This window comes from Gossypium arboreum, chromosome 3 (assembly GCF_025698485.1).
Source record: "Gossypium arboreum isolate Shixiya-1 chromosome 3, ASM2569848v2, whole genome shotgun sequence".
In the NCBI taxonomy this organism is placed as follows: Eukaryota; Viridiplantae; Streptophyta; class Magnoliopsida; order Malvales; family Malvaceae; genus Gossypium; species Gossypium arboreum.
This window is the reverse complement of record NC_069072.1, coordinates 40,888,531-40,906,804: the sequence shown is the minus strand read 5'-3', so window position 1 is coordinate 40,906,804 and position 18,274 is coordinate 40,888,531. Positions and strand designations below refer to the sequence as shown.

The window sequence follows — 18,274 nt, the reverse complement described above, 5'->3', positions numbered from 1 at the left end:
AAAAGCCAATTTTTGTCCATCTTCAACCCCTTGTCTAAATTTCACACGAGGAAGACATATCTAGGGTTTTTCAAGCTTCCAAGCTCGATTGTAAGTCCATTTTAGCCCCGTTTTTAATGTTCTTAATATTTTTGGAGTTCCGATAACTTGATTAAGCTTATTCTAGCAATAATTTAACCTAGGGTTTATATTTGGAAAAATACCCATAGGTGAAATGTGTTTATTTTGATGTTTTATGGTAGAAAATGAAGCTTGAAATTGTGTTAAACAACTTTTTCTAAGCGATTTTACGTGAAAACGAGTAAAACGACATAATCGATAGCAATACCTAATGTTCATAAGTACATGTTAGAGTGAGAATTTGATGTTGCTATAGAAGGGAAAAATGATCAGCATATCATAAAACACAAGTAAATAGGATGAAGTTTAATTTCTGAGCCTTGGGGAAAAAGTGTAAATATGTAAAAGTTTAGGGGCAAAAATATAATTTTTCCAAAGTTTAAGTCAAGGACTGTTTTAATAAATGTGAGTATTAAATAAGCTAAATTTGTTATTTTAGATCAAGAGAAATAAGATTCGAGTCGTGATCGAAGGAAAAATAAAGTTTACGAGGAATAAGCTCGATTTCTAACATTTTGTACCGAGATAAGTTCAGGTGTAAATGTAGTAACATAATTGTCATTTTAAGTAATTTAATGTTATTTAAATGATATGATGATTATTATCATGAAATATTATGCTTTGTGGATTATTATTTAGTAATATGCAAATTATGTGAGCTACTTGATAAATATGAAATGCTATCAGGTATCGGTTCTGACATTCTGTGGAAGACAGCAAAGATGTGTGATTGAGGAATATCCTATTTGAACCTTGGGAATAGATTAGGATACAAGTGACGTGTTACTAGGATATTTGAGTTCCGAGCTCGTTGAGTTGAGTCCGAGTTTGTGAGATGTAACTAGGCATCCGAACTCGTTGAGTTGAGTCCGAGTTCACTTAGGGGCGTGTTACATGGTAGCTTGGCTACATAATTTTCGCAGGCTATTGAGTTTGTCTAGCTGCGGGTATGTCACTTATGTGCATGTAATACGTGTATCCAAATTATATTCTGATGTGTTCAACGGATGAATCTTAAGTGAATAAGGAGAATACTTAAGACGAAGGTGACATGTTGGTAAGTGTGATGAATGAGAAAATTTGGACAGGTATCCGCTTAAACCCTCGGGTTGAGAACTTGGTATGATGAAATCGTGGTAAGATAGTAAATGCAAATGTAATATGAATGTCTTGATGATATTTATACAAATGATGTTTTATGTTGGATTGCATGATTATGTTACTTGCTATTTACATGTGAAGTTACTAAGCATTTATGCTTACTCCCTCCTTTCCATTCTTTGTAGTTTTGACAAGCCAGCTCAGAAATTGGGAATGGTCAGAGGCTCGCTCACACTATCCGTGGACCATTTTGGTATAGTGGCTTGCATATTTTGAGTATGGCATGTATAGCATTATAATCATTTTGTGTATATGATCTTATGATATGGCTATTGGGTGGTAAGGAAATGTTTGGTAATGATTAACCATTGGAATGGCTAATCAAGATCATATTTGGTGTTATGTATACTTAATGTACTATCTAATCCATGAAAATTCATAAAAAGGTGAAATTTGCTATAAAATAGTATCATACAACAACAATGACGTGAGTTTGAAAAAAAATCACTAAAAATAGTAGAGACAGAATTAGATGATGAATAAAATATGAAATTGAAGCCTATTGGGTCTATTTTCATATGGAAGAAACAAAACAGGTAAATGAGTTGTATTTTATAAGAAATTTGAGTTTTAGTGGAACAGGGTCAGAGCGATTTCTGAATCCCTTGTTCTGACTTTAGAAATTCACTAATTAGGAGTCATACTTTATATGTATAGATTCCTTATTGAGTCTACTTTTAAAAGAAAAAAATGGAATAGTTATCTGAATTCTGTACAGAGAGAAAAGTGATTCGTAGTGAACAGAGGTTAGAGTAGTCGAACACTGAAAGAGGGGAAACTTTAACTAATAAATTGTACTAATTGGCCAAACCAAAAATTCTGGAAAAAAAATTAGTAAATAGATATATGAGTCTAGTTTCAGGAAAAATTTACAGATTTTAATTTCGAGTTTCGTAACTCGAGATATATTTTTTTAGCAACTGTGACGCAAATGGGTAGTTTATTACGAAAGGTGAAATAAATTGTTTGAAATTGTTTAAGTGATAATTTAAGTTTGTTAATGCCTCGTGCTCGACTCCGGCGATGGTGTCGGGTAAGGGGGTGTTACATGAAGAAATCAACAACTTCAAATTAGTTGTACCAACGATGCCATAATCATCTTTGTCATTCTTACAAACAAAATTTGTCTCTATTTTCTTCCATTTATCCTTCAATGATTGTTGATATAGTTCCACAAGATGCTTTGGTGCACGGAAAGTATGGGACCAATGGTTTTTACCTCCACAACGATAACACAAACTTTCCACTTTCCTAGTTGTATTTTTATCATTCTTTCCATCCCTATAATCCCACTTCTGGTGGGTATTCCTGAAACGACCACATCGTTCTCATTCACGTTCACGTCCTCGACCATGGCCACGGCCATGTCCTCGACCATGACTACTAGTGTGGTCTTTATTATTTCAATTATATGATGTCACATTCACTTCAGGGAATGGAGTAGAGCCAGTTGGACATGACTCCTGACTTTTCATTAATAGTTCATTATTTTGCTTAGCCACAAAAAGACAAGATATTAACTCAGAATATTTCTTAAAACCTTTTTCACGATATTGTGTCTGCAAGACAACATTATTTGCGTGAAATGTGGAGTATGTTTTTTTCTAACATATCCTTATCATTTATGTTTTCTCCACATAATTTCAATTGGGAACTGATTCTAGATATAGCCGAGTTATATTCACTCATAGATTTAAAATCTTGTAATCTCAAATGCAACTAATTATAGCAAGCTTTAGGAAGTATTACGGTTTTCTGGTGGTCATATTTTTCTTTTAGACTATTCTAAAGGTCAAACAGATCTTTAACAGTCAAATATTTAGCCTTTAGTCTCTCATGGAGGTGATGGTGAAAAAATATCATAGCTTTGGTCTTATCTTGACTAGATGCTTCATTTCCTTCATCAATAGTTTTACCAAGTCCTTTTGCATCTTAGTGTATTTCAGCATCTAACATCCAAAATAAATAGTTCTTTTTAGTAATATCAAGAGCCACAAATTCAAGTTTTGTAAAGTTCGACGTTGATGATATAGCTACAATATAAATTTAATATAAATATAAGTAGTTCCTTAACAAACTTTCAAGCAAACTTAAGTAATCCCTTAATAATACTTTCAAGCATAACATAACAGTAAAAAAATACTCAAATAATTACAACAATTTAGTTATAAAATAAATTACAAGTAATTTGACTATGTAGAAGGTTCTAACAAATTACGAGGATTAGTGGAACCCTTAAAAAATTAAAAAATAATAAATATAAGTAATTTTATCATAATGGACATCAGGATAAAAAGTATTACATACCTTAATCCAAACTAATAAAAACGTAAGGCTTTTAGATTAATTTAAGCACTCGTGCTAATAATGTACTATAAACAAAAATAATAGATAAAAGATGGATATGAGAATACGAGGATTTTATTGCATTCTATATCTTTCATCATATTTACAAGTAGCATATTTCTCTCTATATATAGGAGATTAGAATCTTCATATTCTAATACATAAATAAATTAAAAGGTTTAAAGAAGATGAAAAGTTAAAAAGATAAAAGGTGGGAAGGTTTAGGGAGATGAAAAGTGAAATGTTAAACATCACTTAATAACATTCATAACAATTTATATATTTTAAAGATTTTTATCTTTCATTTTCACTAATACTTGCCAAGTGTTATAATGTATTATCATATCATTGGTTGACGTGTCACATTATCACTTTCTAAATAGGCTATTACACAAGTATGTGGAGAAATTGCAAGAAGAGATTAAAAAACACCTAGGAGAGAAAACATATTAAGAATTGTAAAAAAAAATAAGCATATTAAGAAAATCTTAAAATGAAAATGAAGAATATCTTAGTTTTATAAAAATTTAAAAGGATTGATTAAAAAGATAAAATATAACCAATAAATGTTTAGTGCAATGACAATATATATATATATTATAGCTTTGGAAGAGAATATAAGTCAAACATAAAGATAACATTGTTGAAAATGAAATTAAAACTTTTAATCTTCCTGAACAGTAATACAAACATTCAAAACACTTTCATTCAAGAAACACAATCAATTGAAGGGGAAGAAGGTAAAAGGGCACTAGAAATCCAATTACTTGTACAAAAATTTAAATCCCTAAACATTAAGTTAAAATCCCCTTTTACAATAAAGGTCTATATATGAAGTTTTTGCATTCACTTTTTCTTCTTGGGGGAAGTCAATTCCCGAACCTCTAACTCTTGAACAAATGATGAATTTGCTTAGGTCAGTTTCTTGACTCCCAAACAAAAGTTCAACATGTCAAAGAGGCTCATGCAAGGTGCGTTCTTGACTTCTCCCCTCCTTTTCTATAATTCCAAGATCGAATTCCTCAACCCCATCGTTCTTAATCTTAATTTACCTTCCCTTTTTTACTCCTTAAGTTAGTCTCTGCATCATTCAAACACATTATAAATGTTAGATAGATAATCAAAATATTCAAATCCATGGAAAAGAAAAGGGTTTATATTTGCATATACAAAACAATCAACAATTTTTTTTCTACAAGGCATTTGATGGTAAAATGTTTGTAAAAGCTTAAAAGTTTGTGTTACCATACCTAGCTAAGATAGCTACGATTTAAAGCTGCGGTAAGTTCATGCATTATCGCATGACAGAGATGCCTTTATCCTTTCAACGGTGCATGCAATCAAATTGTTTACTGTTGCAACGGATCCTAGAGAAAGTTTTGCCGTCGGCACAGAATCGACCAAAATCTGAAATGCAACAGTTAGAAGAGATCCACTAGACCCGCCGGAATCAGCCATTCCTACGTCAGTCACAGTCATTCCATCAGGCAGTATTGCGAAACCCGAGGGAAGAAGAGCAACATAGTCCGGATCCCCTCCATTTAGGACAACATTCATCGCAACAATATCAACAGGAGCATAGATCACAAAAGAGGCTGTTGGATCAGTGCAACTCTCTTGTAAAATCAGCATGTTGCTCTGGCTTGAATTGGCACTCTATACAAATTCATTTCATGCATGTTATGAACAGCTACATTAAATTCGTAATTCAATCGGTTATTACGTTGGTAAACAGTACACACTTACATTTACTCTAAGTAGTGAAACACAATTGCCTGGATCCCGACCATTAGCAATGTGTGCCATTTCTTGTACAGCTCCGCCATTAGACAGAATATCCCACTGTGTTTAAGAGAAAACCAAGTTTATGGTTTTGTTTTCTAATATTTAACGTAAATGCAAATGGAGTTGTTTAAAAGTTCAGTAGACAACCTCACTTCGAGAATGCTCATCTCTGAGGAAATCAAAAACCCTCTTAGGTGAAACGGGGAGCCAAAACGACGTTGCAGCACTAAGCACAATCCCTGGAGGTCTACCTGGATCATCTACACTCTTTCGGGTCATCACCCTTACATCATCAGCCCCAGTTCCCGATAATGTCGTCCACGTGTGTGCTGTAGAGGCACTAACTCCTCCACAGAAACTGATTACCATTCGCTCAGCTAGCTTCAGCATACTCTTTCTCCCATCTTGGTTTGTTATCACTAAGCAAATATATCGTCCAAACATAATTTAAGCATCGCATTCCAAAAAGTATATGTAAGGTAAAAGAGGAGTGTTGTAATATTAATATATTATACCCCCAACATCGCCGGTGGGAATGTTAGAAGCCATTAAACTTGCAAGCCTCTCACACTGTCGATCTAAAGTAGAAACCCATCGTCTTGCTCCGAAAGCATGGCCGGAGCTTACCAGTTGCTTGTACAGATTGTGAACACCTCCATCGTCCACTTCTACATGCTCAACCCATGTAACCTACATTTCATAATGGAGTAAAACAAATGCGATATGCAGACTATAAAGCATCTGAGAATGGGTAGTTTACCTTCGAGTAGCCATTGGGCATTTCTTGAATTAGGCAACCAGATGGTCTTCTTCTGCATCTCACAGTGGGACTGGGGCGTATAGTATCCAAAGAAACATCAACTACAGCCCAAGTTCCCTCTGCATGCTGTTTGCAGTATCTTACATAATAACTCTCACGAGTGGGAACAAGAGGTGAAAGAACTTGAAATTCAGCTGTCATCTGAGGATATAAATAGCATAAAAAAATTTTAATCGGTATAGTCATCAAAACAATTTATCGATATAAACATAGAAATCCACATTACCACTTGAAGGGCTCCATTATAATTCCCTGCTACTCCTGTTGAGAGAACATCCAAAGTTGAAGCCTTCGAAATTATTCCCGAAAACACAGTTGACCACTGGTTCTGAGTTTGGAAACAAAATCCCAAAGATTAGTGTTTTTTTTTTTTTTTGCTTGCAGAGGCTTGTTCGATTTTTCGGGTATATACATTGATTATAAAAGCTTACCACATCCATGAGAATCTCAACAAGGTTAATGTGGTTCATGATAACAACAGTAGTTTCTTTTGAAGCTTCGCATTTAAAGCCAGTAGGTTTTGGCCCAATTCCGCTAGGAAAAGTCCTAATATACTCTTCTTCATTCAGCATACAGGTGGTACCATCAAGACTGGTCATCCATAAAGGTTCCCCCATCTGAACCATTCTAACCAGTTCCTCCATAGCTGCCACCGCAAGCTCAATAATCATTGGCTTATCGGCCTCGGAAGGTGCACTAATAGACCTGAGAAGATCCCCAACACCATACATCTCCTCGGTGACAGGTTGTGAACCGAAATCAAATGGTCGAGGAAGCGCAGGAGATGAAAGTAGAGGAAAGTTCACCACTGGCTTGCCCACGTACTTTGCAGCTATTGCTGATATACGATCAATCTACATTGTTTCCATCCAAACGTTAGAAAACTACAAAAACAAATACTATGAACGTTGTAAAAATATAATAGGATACCTCTTCCCTTAATCGAGAATTCTCAAGTCTGAGATGATGTTCATCAAATGACATTTGTCCAACAGCAGTTGGACCTCCACAATTTGGGCATGAAGCAGTGCTCAAAGCTTCCCTATATCGCATGTTGTCAGCCCTTAGCTTCTCGTTCTCAGTTCGCAGCTGTGTGTTTTCGTGACGCTCATGCTGAGTCTGTACAAGAAAACCATTGACGTTTAAACAAAAATGAGCAAAGCTTAGCAAGGTTAGTTCCCATTGACGTTTTACTATAAATATAGTTATACCTTCATTTGTGTGCGCTTATTTTGGAACCAGAATTTGACTTGCAACGGTTCTAACCCTAACTCACGCCCAAGCTCCTTCCTTTGCTTGTCATCTGGGTGTGGACACTCTTTGAAAAATCTATAAAACAAGGAACAAAATTTTCAAAGAAAGAAGAAGCTTTTTAGCATATGTTGAATAAATTAACGAGTTAAATTAAAAATGTTTTTAGCTTACGCCTCCATTTCTTGGATCTGATGCTGGGTATGGCGATGATAACGCTTCTTTTTGTTGGGACGAGGATCTTGATCGTCTCCAGAGCCACCTAATTCATGATTTTCGCTACCAGATTTGTTTGTACTGTCGAATTCTTCGTCTCTCATTCGAGCAATTTCACTTTCAGAAGCGTTTTGGGTCATCTCAAGAGGGTGGAGTTGACCTTCCATCATGTTGTTAGGCTGCTGGAACATTATCTAACAGATCTTTAAGAGTCCGAACCTTATGGTTTTTCAATCTAACATTCATAATCGAAAAAGAAAATCCCACTCAAAAAACTAAAATAAAAATCCCATCTCCCACATATGGAAAAAAAAAAACGAAGGTTGTTCAGGGGGAAAAAAATGGTAAGCAAAAGGCAAAATCAAATTAGATTTGAGTGTACGGATTTATATATGATAAGTAGACTAAATTTATATGCGACAAACGCATGTTTTGGCAGTAATTTGACTAATGAGGAAGAATCAGGGGAGCTAGATTCATGGGCAAAAAAAGGATTTACGCGTTTCTCAAATACCGAGAAGGATTTTGCTTGGAATAGCAAAATATGACCAAAATCACTTTGAAAAACACATTTTCTTGAGTTCCAAACAGTGGAAAAGGAGAGACAGATTTATTGTTTCAAGTACTGTAATGGGGAGAAAAGATAATACGAGGAAATACCCATTAATCTGTTAAGGTTTAAGATATCGAAAAAGGGGAAAATCTGAAGAGATTAAGCACAAAAAATGACAACTGCAAAGACTAAGAAGAATCCCTTAGAAATCAGAGATTTGAAACGGTAGGCAATGGATGAGAGAGAAAAATATTTAGTTCTAAGTTCTAACCTGACCAAGTGTAAGTCCTGAGGATGTTCCATATCCACTAACGCTCCCGTTTCCGGTGATCATCGACGGCATGTTTCTTGCCGGGATCATTACTCCGGCTGGCATGATGTTTCAGAATCCCAAAAGCCTTATCCAATATTTGTTCATATATCAATGTGTTCTTCCTTTTAGCAGCTGAAAAGGTTCTCGTCCCTTCAGCTTATATTATAGTATATTTATCCTTATAGAATATCTGATTCTTACGTGCCAATGTAGGAGTAGGAGAGAATCTATAGAAGAAGAATGTTGAAATGTTGACGATTTTGAAAAAATCCTCTCATATGTAACGTTCCAACCAAGATCACGGAGAATCCAACTATGCCTTCTTTGTCAGTCTCCAAACCAACTCTCTTTCCTTTTCCGTTCATCGGCTATGTCTGCATCATTTCAGAATAAATAAATACAAAACGTAAGATGAAGAAAAACATAAGGGAATTTTGAGCTTATCAAGGCCAAAAAAAGAGACCGAAACACTGTAGACAAAACTTGGTTGCATATAAATTTTAGACCTAATAAAGTAGATCCCTCGAAAAGCCACAGGGAAAGGAGGAGATACGGATCTGCTTCTAGCCCTCGTTACCTGTAACTAATGGTTTTCCTGCGAAAGCAGCCTTTACCGTTTGAGCTATAAAGGTATATATAAGAAGTAGGTTTTAAGGGGCGTAGGTGTAGGAACAAAGTGACATACGAAGGAGATGAAGTTGCAGAAGATAAAGGAGAAGAAGATGAAGATGAAGATGAAGATGAAGAAGATAGAGTGAAGAGATGGAGAAAATTGTGGCTGCCAAAGAGTTAATGCAAAGCGTATTGAGAGGGTGCAATTGCATTTAATGGAGGGAAGCTGTAAACATTGAGAAAGAGATAGAGAAAGAGAGAGAATTTGAGGCTCTTCAAAGGATTAATCTTTTTTTTTTTTCAATTCAATTCACCCCCCAAAAGAGTTTCACAGTAATGGTGCAACGAATGACGGCTACCAATAACCTTCATAATTTTGGGGTCTTTTTTTTCATCTCCCTTTGTTACCTTTGGATTTATTTATTTACTCTCTTCACCTTCTGTTACGAAATGGGTTTACTTCCATGTTATTATCTCACTTTTTCATAATGTGAAAATCTCTTTCTTTCATTAATGGTGAAGAGGAAAAGGTTGGCATCAAGTTTTCCTTTTTAATCATGATTTAGATTCCACAGCATGTTTTGAGGGATCATGACATTCATTCATGCTGAAATATATATGTTCTAACTTTATATCCACACAACAAATCAAATTTAAAGATTCTGCATGAAAAATTCTTGGATGTTTAATTTTATTGATATAATATATGTATCAACCCACAAAGAAAATGGTAAAATATCTACATCAATTTCTGTTTATTATGTAGTTAAACATTTTGTTTATCTAAATGAGAAAACAACTTATTTTTTACAAATTAGTTTAATCAAAATGTCAAATTAATTTAATTGAATTTTATTTCTATTAATATTGTTAATATTGCAACAACTTAAAAAGTATATAGGTTAACACGATTAAGTAATATATTCTAATTCGAAATTGGATAATGTTACTATTATAATATTTTGTTTAAGGAACGATGAATTTTTGAAAAAAATAATGAACATTTTATGCATATTATTAACATTATTCCTATGATACACACAGAAAGAAAAATAACATGTTAAAAACTATATATTTATCTTATGTTTTTTATTGATGTACGAGTGCATAAATTTGAATGCGTTGAAGTATGTTTATCTCTTATTTAAAAGTTGGAAAGGGTTTAAAAAAAAAAGAGTGAATAGTTTTTTTAACCTGATTTTGTTTTTATCGAGAAAAAAAAGAATTTATTTTTATAAAATAAAAAAAAGTTACCAGTAATTTATGAAAAAGTATAAGTGGGCTTTTTTTTAAAAAATTAATTTGATGCATTTTAGGTTGAAATTACTATTTTTAATTGATTTAAATTAATGTTAAATGAAATTTTAGTGAAGTTGATCTCACTAACTTATGGCATCAAATTAAATATTAGTGTAGATATAATATGTTGAGAATCCTTAAAAGAATAGTGATTAGCAAAATGGTATTAATAAAATGTAGTTGCTATGTTAACGGTATGAATAAATGTGAGAAGGAATTGGCATGTAGGTTCCTTTATTTAATTTGTTATTCTTTAGTGCAATTAATATTGAGGATAAAATCGAATAATCATCTGAATTTTAAGCCCCTCAATCAATGTAACTTTTTTTTTTATAAATGTGTATTATAAATTAACAAAAAAGTAGGGTTTCAACTTTAATCATCAGAATACTAAATAGAAATTAAGATGTTGATTATGATACAAAATTAGTCAGTGAAGAATGTAATAATATGAATTTCAATTAAAATGTCAATGGTATATAAAAGCCATAAATCATAAATGCCCGTGTAATGCATCTATTATTGTAGAGAAGGTGAAATGTTTAAATACATATATTTATCTATATATAGATATCATATTCGTGGACACCCAAAGTTATACACACTCTTAATATATTTTTGCAATTAAATAAATGATTTCGTAAAATTAAAGCTTTCATTATCCATATCTTGCAATTAAACGTCCTAGAAAATGATGTAATTCAATTCATTTATACATTGACTATGTCGTTGTTGAGGTCAACCCAATGTTTAATAATTTACATTAAAAAGGTTTCGTATATATGATATGATGCACGCCAAGTATAATGATTTTTGCCATCACTACTTGAATATTACATGTATAATGCTAAGGAATCACCTTTTTCCCTCATTTAATATACCTTCAATAACAAGAAAGACAAACTATTCCAAATATTAAATAATCTTATTATAACCTTCTTCCTAAATTTTACTCTTAATTACACATATATTGCATATTATTGTAATTAATAAGTCTCATTAAATTTAATGTAATTGAATATCAAGCTTTTTTCTTCAATTCTTATGTGAAAAGTGAAAATTGGAGCGGTTAGTAGCAATGGAAACTAGTCAACGGTTGGGGGTGTATTACGCAACTCTTTTGGTAACTAGATTGTAGGGATTTAAAGACTTGTTGGGAGGGTTCAACTATAGTTTCTGAGCTGTGGATGATTCTACATGGATTAGAAATAACTTAAAGAAGAGGTTACACTAAGGTGATAAATGAATCTGATTGAATGATGGTTGTGGATATGATTAAGGAATGCTCTAGAAGTACACCTTCAATTACTCTTATTAGGAAAATCAAAGAAGTGTCTCATCAGGTTCCAACAATTAAATTCCAATTCGTGAATAGAGAACGGAATATGGCTGTTGATTGGCTAACTAAACCATGTCTTTTTAATGATATTAACTTAGTTTATATTGATGTTCCTACACCTCATGTTAAGAGGCTACTATTATAAGACATATTAGGTGATTCCCATGTATGAATAAATTGATTTAAGGCAGTGTATTGCTTCTCTTATCTATAAAAAATACAAATAATTATAATCAAATCCAAATACGTTATAACTTTCCAAGCACATCAAACATGATTTAAATTTCAAATGTTATTTTTATACAATAATATTAGTATTTTAATCTTAGGATAAAACATTTATTTTTAAAATATAAATATATTTTAATTTAATAATCTTGAATTTTTATTTATGAGAAAAAATTCCATACATTTTAACCTACTAACTATTTAACTAAATTACATAATATTTCTTATAAATTATTTATACTAAGACTCCGTTTCTTTCACTAAAAATGGCTTCCGTAAAATCTTTTACATGTAAACAAACAAACTCTTAGAGTTTATAATGGAATTGGACGCTATGAATATATATAAATTTAATTTTAATATAATATTTGGTAATTTAATTTAATTTTGTTAATTTAGTACTTAAGTTTTTATTTTAATTTTGATGCCTAAATTTGTAAAATGTTATATAAATTACTCAAAACAATAATTGTGTTAGTTTTTTTTTATGAAGGAACCAAATAGCTAAAATATGACTAATATGTGGTAGATGGCATGTGATTCAAGGGCAAGAGTTATTGCATTTATTTGGAGTTTCCTCTATTTTGCTAAACAATATCTTAAAGTTTACTTTTCATTGGGCCTGCGATTACTTTGACTGCTAATGGCAAGAATGATTAGAGAAGGATTTCATGCTTAAAGTGTGATTGGTCTTCACAATGTCCTCAATTTCATAAAAGTATCGTCAATATTAGAGAAAATTCGTATTAAAAAATTATGCTTTGAGCTATGCTTTATGAATAAATATTGAAGAAGAAAACAAGAGTTTTAAAAACCAAAATTAAAGAAATTCAATATGTTATATAAGAAAATAAACTAAAATAAATAAACTAAAAGTAATAGAACATTTAATATATAAAAAGGCAATTCCGTTTCTTTTGTTATATGTTGCTTATACATTGATTATTTTGCTCCATCATAAAAAATTAATATTGTTAGTATATTAGAGTAATTTATATAATATTTGACAATATTACGTACCAAACTAGGCAATAAAAACTTAGGTACCAAATTAAGAAAATATGTCAAGTTTAGATACCAAATTACATAATAAAAAAAAGCTTAGATACTCAATTAGAAAAAAATGTCTAATTTTTTTGAACGAAAAAGTGTTAAGCTTATATACTAAATTAAGAAAAAATTTTAAACACAATTTTGTATTAAACCATAAATTTATAAACAAAAAGAAATATATTATTGTTAATCATGCGATTTTAATAAATAAATTTAAAATTTAAAACTTGTATAACAAATACATTTCTTAATAGTTAGCATAATGTGATACACAAATTAATGAAACAAATACGAATCCTAGTTTTTAAGTTATAATTTCATATCCACCTTCGCGAATAGCAGTTTCCATTATTTTTTTTTTTGGTGACAAGCAAGAAATAAAAACAAGATACAAAAGCTAGCCCGAACTCTCAAACGAGAATACTTACAAAATTCTCAATTCATAAATTCCCTCGTGTGCCAGCTTGACTAGATTATCAACCTTTTTATTATCTCCTCATGTTAAATACTTTAATGAACAAACTGCGACAGTAAACTAAGTATCCTCCTAAGCAAAGTCAATTTGGATTTTTCTATAAATTTTTCTTGAATGATTTTAGCCGCTTCAAAATTGTCAATCTTAATTAATATAAAATCATAACCCCGATCGATTAAAATACCTAATCTATCCAAAATAACTCATAATTTTGCTTCGAACACTGAACAGCCCCCTAACAACCTACAGCAACTGAATCATCCTCGCATTTGATCAAACCTTTAGAATTCAGACAAGCCCAATTCCCAATAATGTGTGTAAGGAATAGATTGAATATGTTAGGCCCCTACCCCACGAAACAAATTGATTGGCCCAACTATAAGAACCATTAATAATATTTATGCTACTCCAAAATACACACTAAAGTATATAGAAATTACAATTCTTCCAAATACGCCATATAACAATTTGCAATTCATTATCTTTTCTTTATCATAGCATCTTCACATTAAATACCACTGAGCCACACTGCCTCTGCATGGCAATAGGTCATTTACTGCTTTCATGCCTCCCAAGTGCACACCTTCTTTAAATTTCAATTGAATAAATTTAAATAAATAATTGAATTAATTGGAATATTTTAAATTATTATATTTTTTAAACTCATTATGAATATTCTTCTTAAATTGTATTTACTATTACTTAAACATTTACTCTTAGATTTTTAGAGTTGAAAAGTAATACTTTTTAATTGTAAATTATATTAAAAATACTGGAATAGTGTCCGTGAGTCTAGCTGCGGTTCAATAAAAAAAGCCTAGGCTCAAGTTTGGCTTAATTCCTTGGACTTCAATTCGCCTACCAGTAGCTCCGAAAGTCAAAGAGCGTCTTTTGCACAATTTCGTTCCTTGCAAGGCTCGCTTGTTGGATAAGGGGTTGTCTATATCTCCCGATTGTGCCCAGTGTGGTGACACTGAGGATCTAGAGGCTGTCTGCCTTCAATGTACTCATTCTGTTCAGATTTGGCGGTTCGCTAGTCTTTCTATTTCTCAGGTTTTCGTTAACAAGTTCGTCGAACAACTGTTTGATAGTGATTTTGTGCAGAGTAGGGATCGGATTCTTACTATTCTTTGGAGTATCTGGTTCCATCGTAACCTCTTCTGTTGGCAGCGAAAGGATGTGTTGGTTTCTCATATTGTGTTGTTTGTGGATGCTTACTTGCAGGGAGGCCAATGGGTTGTTTGAACGAGTGCAGCCGCGGCGGCCTGCTACCTCAGAATCTGCTACGTTTTGGCAGCCACCACCGGAGGGTACTTTGAAGTGCAATGTGGATGCTGCTCTTCGAGACTCGTGGGGTGTCCTTGTTGGCTGGTGCTCATTTGAACCCCATTTTGGCAGGAGACGATGGCAGTTAAGGAGGCGCTATCATGGCTTGGTCTATGCGCGTTGACAGTGTCATGGTTGAGTCTGATTGCTTTCAATTGGTTCAAGGTTTATTTTTCTCATTGTTATAATTAGTCTCATTGTTAAAGTTCATTTTTCTAAGCCATCATCATCCAAAATTTCAAACGGGAAGTTTTAACATTCCATTGAATTCTTGAAGATGAAAATGTTGTTATTAGAACATGATTTAATTACTAATTAGTTTCCTTGATAACTACTTTATTTAAAGGGGAAAAAAACCTTCAAATGAGCATCAAGAACAATGAAACCCCCGTCTTTCAAACTAAGAACTCGATGGGAAGGGGTGTTAAAGTTTATGAATAGAGAAAAATCTCACTCCAAGTCTAATTTAATTATCTTTGAAACAAAGCAATAGTTTTTTTATAACTAGTTAATTAAGTTGAAGCATGATCCTATCCATGTAAAGAGCGATTGGATGAGTGAAAATGTGTAAGTGTAGAAAGAGAGTACGGTAAAATGTAAAATATTTATAGAAATGAGTTTATTTTCCTCCTAATATAACAATAAATAATTTCAAATTGTATTCTAATAATAAAATGGGAAAAATTGCAAAAGAGATTTAATATTTGTTTAAAGTTTTATTTTTCTTTTTTTTCTTCAATTCTATCGAATAATGAATGAAAAGATTAATTTTCTCATTTTCTGCACCCCAATCTATATATATTCAATCTTTCTTTTTATTTTTATTTTTACTCCTTCAATTTTTCGATTTTCCTTTCACTCAATCATTTAAACTCAAAATTTTTACTTGTTGACATAAAAATAAACAATTATTTTACTATTTAAAACATAAAAATTATTTTAACTCTAATTTTAGTATACTTTAAATAAAACCTACCTAAATTATTGCCAAGTAAGTTTAGTATACATAAATGCTAGTTTTGAAAACTTTACTACTTTGAGTTTGACATTTTTTCTAATGTGGTACTTGAGTTAATTTTTTATCCAATTTGATACTTATATTTGATAAAAGTTATATATTTTAGTACCAAAGGTATTGATATTAGCTTTTAGAAGGTTGATTTGATAAAATTAACTATTAATATTATTAAGTTTGAATTTTCCATGATTTTATCAATAGAATAATTTTTGTGTTAATTCTAATTTTTTAATTTTGTGTTTAACTTATCAAGTATAACCCTATGGATGTGATTTAGTTTAGGTTTTAGGGTTGATTGTTAATTGTTAATATTAACTTTAATTATTAGCTTTCATTAAATCTATTTTTAAATCGTAATTAAAATGTGTAACGTTTATCAAATATAGGTACAATAAAAAAATAATACAAATACCACATTAAAAAATATGGTTTAAGGGACAATAAAGCCCACAGCAAAAAAATAAAAATAAATCAATTAATCCCTTATGAAAAATAAAAATAAATCAATTACCCTTCTCTTAATGGAAACTATAAGTTGACCGTTTTGACCATAACCTTGTTGACATGACTAGTTGAAGTCATTAGAAATTGTCAAGTGGCAAAATATATATTTTTCAAAAAATAATGTTTTCTTAAAATGTATTTTTGGATTTTAAAAAATATATATTTTAATTTTTTAGAAAATTTTTCTTAAAAATAAAATATGTTTTAAATAATTAAAATGTGCATATATATTAAATTTAGATAAATGATTTTCTAGATTCCAATGAAGTTGGACAAATGGTTGTTCAAATCCATTTTCGATGAGTGGAAAACTAAAAAACCTTCAAAAATTATAAAAATTAAAAATTAAAATATATATTTCAAATATGCAAAAATAAAAATTTATTATTAAAAATATTTTTGAAAACAAATATTATTTTTTGCTAACATGACAACATCAACATACTAAAACATGACAATTTCTAATGGCTTTTGTCAGCCATTTCAGCAAGGTTAATGGTCAAACTAGTCAACTGACAATTTTCATTAACGAAACTGAGGGCTCAATTTGGTGCACTTTTTTCATAAGGGCTCAATTGTTTTAGTAAATAATATATGTTGGGAATCGATACGATTGTAAAAATAACGGAAGAAATTGAAAAATTGAACACACAATTTAACATGAAAAAACCCTTCCAAAGAGAATAAAAAACTACGGGCAAAGATAATTTTACTAATGGTAAAAGAACGAAGAGTACAAAAGATGGAGATAAAAACTAAACCTCGAAACCCGAAAAACAAAGAACCCTCAAAACGTAAACACAAAATTCTCTAAATGTGTTATGAGTTCTAATATCTAATGGGTATATTTTCTAAGGTTGTAAAAGAGCCTATTTATAGGCTAAATTCATAGGTCAAATAATAATAAAATAATCTAAACTAATCAGAGTTTGATTGAAACAAATAAATAGAGTTTAATTAGAAGATTATTTCTCAAATTTGACTGAAATAGGAGTCATACTTAACAAATCTCCACCTTGACTCATATTTTCACAACGCCATGCCACGAGCCTATCTTGAACTATGCAGGGAAATAACTGAGTTGAATATATGCTTAGTAACTGGAAGACTTCTAGCCTTCAACTTATACACTGCCAAATCAAAACTAACTCATGTTTGATTTTCACGAACACAATGTCCTGACTTGTCAAAACCTACATCCAAAAGAGAACCTCTCTTCAACGAAACGGTCATACATTTTTCCCCCTATGACCAAGTTGCCTCCTCTCCAAACGAGTTGGCTTCGACTCTGTAACAGACGAAAGACATCTGATTTCACCGGTCATTGTGGAACCTTCCAGAATATAAAGAATGCTGATCATTTTACCTTTTAACAAAATGAGAGCTCCACGAAATACCTTAATGCCGCTCGACTCGATGTTGATTTTGCATTCTTTCTAGCCTAAAATACTTAAGAAGATGAGATTCTTTCATAAATCAAGCACATACTTGACATCTGAGAGTGTCCTAATCATTCCATCGTGCATCCTAATTTTAACAATACCAATACCAATTACCTTACTGGATGAATCGTTTCCCATGCGCACAACTCCATCTTCAACCAAACTATATGTAGAGAACCATTCTCTATTAGGACGCATGTGGAAAGAACATCCTGAATCCAGGATCCATTCGGACATAAGCTTGGAGTTATCGCTCGTTGACACTAACAAAAAATCATCACCTTTTTCATCGGAGCACCGGCTATATCTTCCTCGTTACTTTCAACAACTCTTTTATTTCGTAGTTTTTAACAATATGCTTTGATGTGACCTAACTTTTTACAATAACGATACCTTTTGTCTCGCTTCTTTGA

The 18,274-nt window shown here is 31.8% G+C and overlaps 1 protein-coding gene across 6 annotated transcripts; it reads right to left on the bottom strand.

Moving 5' to 3' along the window:
• Positions 1-4,267: 4,267 nt before the first annotated feature.
• Positions 4,268-9,671, bottom strand: LOC108479877 (homeobox-leucine zipper protein HDG2-like). Of its 6 annotated transcripts, none has more exons than XM_053025668.1 (14): positions 9,072-9,671; positions 8,767-8,939; positions 8,524-8,697; positions 7,658-7,881; positions 7,444-7,561; positions 7,163-7,351; positions 6,664-7,086; positions 6,459-6,560; positions 6,173-6,373; positions 5,928-6,102; positions 5,560-5,831; positions 5,374-5,469; positions 4,878-5,283; positions 4,268-4,708 (listed from the first exon to the last, which is right to left on the bottom strand). In XM_053025668.1, exons 3-13 carry the CDS (start codon positions 8,626-8,628, stop codon positions 4,915-4,917), a joined length of 2,274 nt encoding a protein of 757 aa, XP_052881628.1. In that variant the 5' UTR covers positions 8,629-8,697; positions 8,767-8,939; positions 9,072-9,671; the 3' UTR covers positions 4,268-4,708; positions 4,878-4,914. The 6 variants fall into 6 exon arrangements, with proteins under 6 accessions (XP_052881628.1, XP_052881630.1, XP_052881627.1 ...); XM_053025670.1 differs by having other exon boundaries at positions 7,658-7,878; XM_053025667.1 differs by having other exon boundaries at positions 8,524-8,939; positions 9,143-9,670.
• Positions 9,672-18,274: the final 8,603 nt, after the last annotated feature.